At 38.4% G+C, this 3,817-nt stretch overlaps 1 protein-coding gene across 1 annotated transcript in view; it reads left to right on the forward strand.

Annotated features, from left to right (window-relative positions):
* Positions 1 to 233: 233 nt before the first annotated feature.
* The window catches only part of LOC106873148 (trichoplein keratin filament-binding protein), a 27,854-nt gene continuing 24,270 nt past the window's right edge, over positions 234 to 3,817 (forward strand). Inside the window, exons 1-2 of the mRNA XM_052976759.1 lie at positions 234 to 700; positions 2,853 to 3,026. Of these exons, the coding sequence (XP_052832719.1) occupies positions 2,898 to 3,026 (129 nt within the window). The 5' untranslated portion in view covers positions 234 to 700; positions 2,853 to 2,897. The remainder of the gene's footprint in view (positions 701 to 2,852; positions 3,027 to 3,817) is intronic.

The raw sequence follows: 3,817 nt of genomic DNA on the forward strand, positions 1-3,817 counted from the left end.
CATTCATTTGCTGAAGCATTGTCCCTTCCTCTCTTTATCTCATCCTAAAAAACACACTCACCAACTAAACTCTCTTCTGAACATTCTACCTAGTTCTAAATTACTGCGCGCGCATGTGCGTGCACACACACACACACACACACACACACACACACCATCATCATTATCATTTTACATCTATTTTTTTCTTCTCAATGCTGGTATGGTTTGAATAGATCTCAAAATGTCTCTATCATCCAGCACATACACAACAACAGAGAAAACTAGTCAACTTAGTTGTGTATATCTTACAATGTAGACTGGATGCATTTTATCATGCTTCCAGCTCTGAAGAAGTTGTCTTGTGGAATTGATATCATTTGGTAGACACAAACATTCCTTTTTGCTCAAAAGTTATCAGCCTTACCTCTAACAGTTACCATATTTATTGGTTAATAAGATGTACTCTTATTTTCCAAGTATATTTGTGGAAGGAAAAGCAACTTTACTGTGTTTGATCATACATATTTTGAAAGTTAGACTATCTTTCTTAACCATTTAGTATTTAAACTGGCCATATCTGGCCCAAATATTCTGTTTTACATCCAAACCAGCCAGATCTGGCCTCTCGCATCTACCCTACAATGTCATTGTAATAATAAGCCATCACATCATCAAAATCTCAAAGCTACAAGATGATGCATGATTAATTCAAAACAATGTGAGTAAATAAGCAATACATCTGTCAGAATAATGTGAATGCTAAAGGGTTTAGCCCTAATAGTCTTATTCCCTGCTGTTCCATCCATCCTGTATTTGAATATTTTATTATTAATTTAGTTGTATTACATTTGACACTGCAATTACTGTATTTACATGTCTTTTCAATAATGCGAAAAATAATCCAATTTTTGTTAACTTTTCATTTTTCCATTCTTTTTCTTTATCCACACTCCTTTCCATATTGTCTGTCTCTCTCTATTATTAATTGTCTTGTTAATATACAAGTTTGCTTCTGTTGAATTCCAGCCACCACAGCCAGTTATATATGTATATATATATTTAAATTCAGTCATGTTTTCGTTTTGGAGAGAATTGAAATAAAGCTTTCACTTTCTGTTATTGTAGTAGTAACTATGGAAGACTGGTGGGATTATTATTTGTATGGACTTAAAGATTGGTCGTTATTTAGTATATAATTTAGTCATTGTAGGTTATTATTAATTCCGATACAGATATACATAGAATTATGTATTTCTTGTTGTAGTTTGATTTTAAAGTTAGAGTTTAATCCTGCCCATATTTGATTGAATACTGTTGTACATAGGGTAAATGTGTTTGAAAGTTGTGTGTTTTGTTTTTTGGTATGTTTGTTCCCAAACAGCACTTCTTTTAGTGCTGTTGACACTGCCGGATTGAACGATAGTGCCCAGATGTCGAAATCATAATGATATCAGTGGGGCAGCTGATGATGGAGGTATGTTGGATTGTTGGTACGGGTGTGTTTTGTATATGTGGAATAGTGTTATAACACATCCTTTTGATATGTATGTATGTATGTATGTATGTAATGTATGTAATGTATGTATGTATGTATGTATGGAGGCGCAATGGCCCAGTGGTTAGGGCAGCAGACTTGCAGTCATAGGATCACGGTTTCGATTCCCAGACCGGGCGTTGTGAGTGTTTATTGAACGAAAACATCTAAAGCTCCACGAGGCTCCGGCAGGGGATGGTGGCGAACCCTGCTGTACCCTTTCACCACAACTTTCTCTCACTCTTACTTCCTGTTTCTGTTGTGCCTGTATATGTATATATATATATATATATATATATATATATATATATCTTAGACTATTCTTTTCCTTTTCTCTGGACCTTCCTTTCCTCTTTCTGTTACCCATCTTTTCTTCATCTTAAACTGAGAATCAACTTCATACATTCACTGTGGGCTTCATTTTGACTTTTGTTGTTTTTATTTTTATTTTCATTTTTGATCTCCCTGTATATATCATCATCATCATCATTATCATCATTTAACATCTGCTTTCCATGCTGGCATGGGTTAGATGGTTTGATTGGAACTGGTAAACAGAAGGGCTGCACCAGGTTCCAGTCTGATTTGGTATGGTTTCTATGGCTGGATGCCCTTCCTAATGCCAACCACTCTGTGAGTGTAACAGGTGCTTTTTTACGTACCACTGGCACAGGTGCCATTTACATGACACTGGTAATGGCCATGACTATGATTTCACTTGGCTTGACAAGTCTTCTCAAGCACAGCATATCGCCAAAGGTCTCGATCTCTTGTCATCACCTCTGTTAGGCCCAGGATTGAAGATCGTGCTTCACCACCTTGTCTCCTGTCTTCCTGGGTCTACCACTTCCACAGGTTCCCTCCACAGTTAGAGCTTGGCACTTCTGATAGATCGCTAACCACTACACACATTTTTTTTCTCTCCTTGTTTCTTTCTGTGTTCCTTTCTGTGGAAGAGCATAGGCTCGAAATGTTAAAGACTTTTTCAATTCCCGAGCATTATACCAATACATCTATTTGTTTTCTACACCACCTGTTAGTGTATTATGCTTATTATATTGTTGTGAACATCACTTCCACAGATTCCATTCAATTTAAGTACATCTATCATCTTTGATTTGCATTACATGTCCCATACCATTCATTTGTCTCTTTTGCACACCATGTATGAACCATCTATTAATCAGGTTATCCTCTCAATGCATTAATACTATCATTCATACATTGTACGTCCGGTGAAACATATTTGCTTTATTTCTTTCTAGTTTTTGTAAAACTTTGAGTTGTTTTAACAAGGATTTCTTGTTTTTTTTTTTTCCTCTCACAACCACTACAGCAAGTGGAAGAGAAGGCAAAAGAAGAAGAGACCTACAGGCAACAAATGGAGGAGGCAATGAAGGCTGCAGCCAAGAAAGAGCAGATGGAGCAGGAGAAGAGGATTGAGCAACAGAAGTCTTTGCAAGAAATACTGAAGCAGCAGGTGGAAGAACTGAAAAGAAAAGAGGAAGAGGTGAGGTCTTATAGGGATCCATAGTCAGAGATGTGTGGAGGCGCAATGGCCCAATGGTTAGGGCAGTGGACTCGCGGTCATAGGATCGCGGTTTCGATTCCCAGACCGGGCGTTGTGAGTGTTTATTGAGCGAAAACACCTAAAGCTCCACGAGGCTCCAGCAGGGGGCAGTGGCGAACCCTGCTGTACTCTTCCACCACAACTTTCTCTCACTCTTTCTTCCTATTTCTGTTGTGCCTGTAATTCAAAGGGTCGGACTTGTCACACTGTGTCACGCTGAGTATCCCCGAGAACTATGTTAAGGGTACACATGTCTGTGGAGTGCTCAGCCACTTGCATGTTAATTTCACGAGCAGGCTGTTCCGTTGATCGGATCAACCCTCGTCGTTGTAAGCGACGGAGTGCCAACAAACAGTCAGAGATGTATCTATTTTGCTATTCACGTAGGTGTTTGTCTTGATTTGTTCTTTTTTATGCTTACTTCCTCTTTCATGGCTGAAAGTGAATGAGAAGTTGGTGTTTTCAGGTGTGTGTTCTTCTTCATCGTTTCTTTTCTTTTCTTTCAGTCATAAGATTGTGGTTATGCTGTGGCACTGCATTCAACGGGTTTAGTCAAGCAATTTATTTTTTTTTTTTTAAGTCAGGTACTTTTTCAATGGGTCTCTCTATCCCAACTGCTAAGTTATGGGGACATAAACAAATCAACACTAGTTGTCAACAGTGGCAGAGTTGGGGACAAACATAACACACACACACACACACACACACACACACACACACACACACACACA

This window comes from Octopus bimaculoides, chromosome 25 (genome assembly GCF_001194135.2).
Source record: "Octopus bimaculoides isolate UCB-OBI-ISO-001 chromosome 25, ASM119413v2, whole genome shotgun sequence".
Lineage (NCBI taxonomy): Eukaryota > Metazoa > Mollusca > Cephalopoda > Octopoda > Octopodidae > Octopus > Octopus bimaculoides.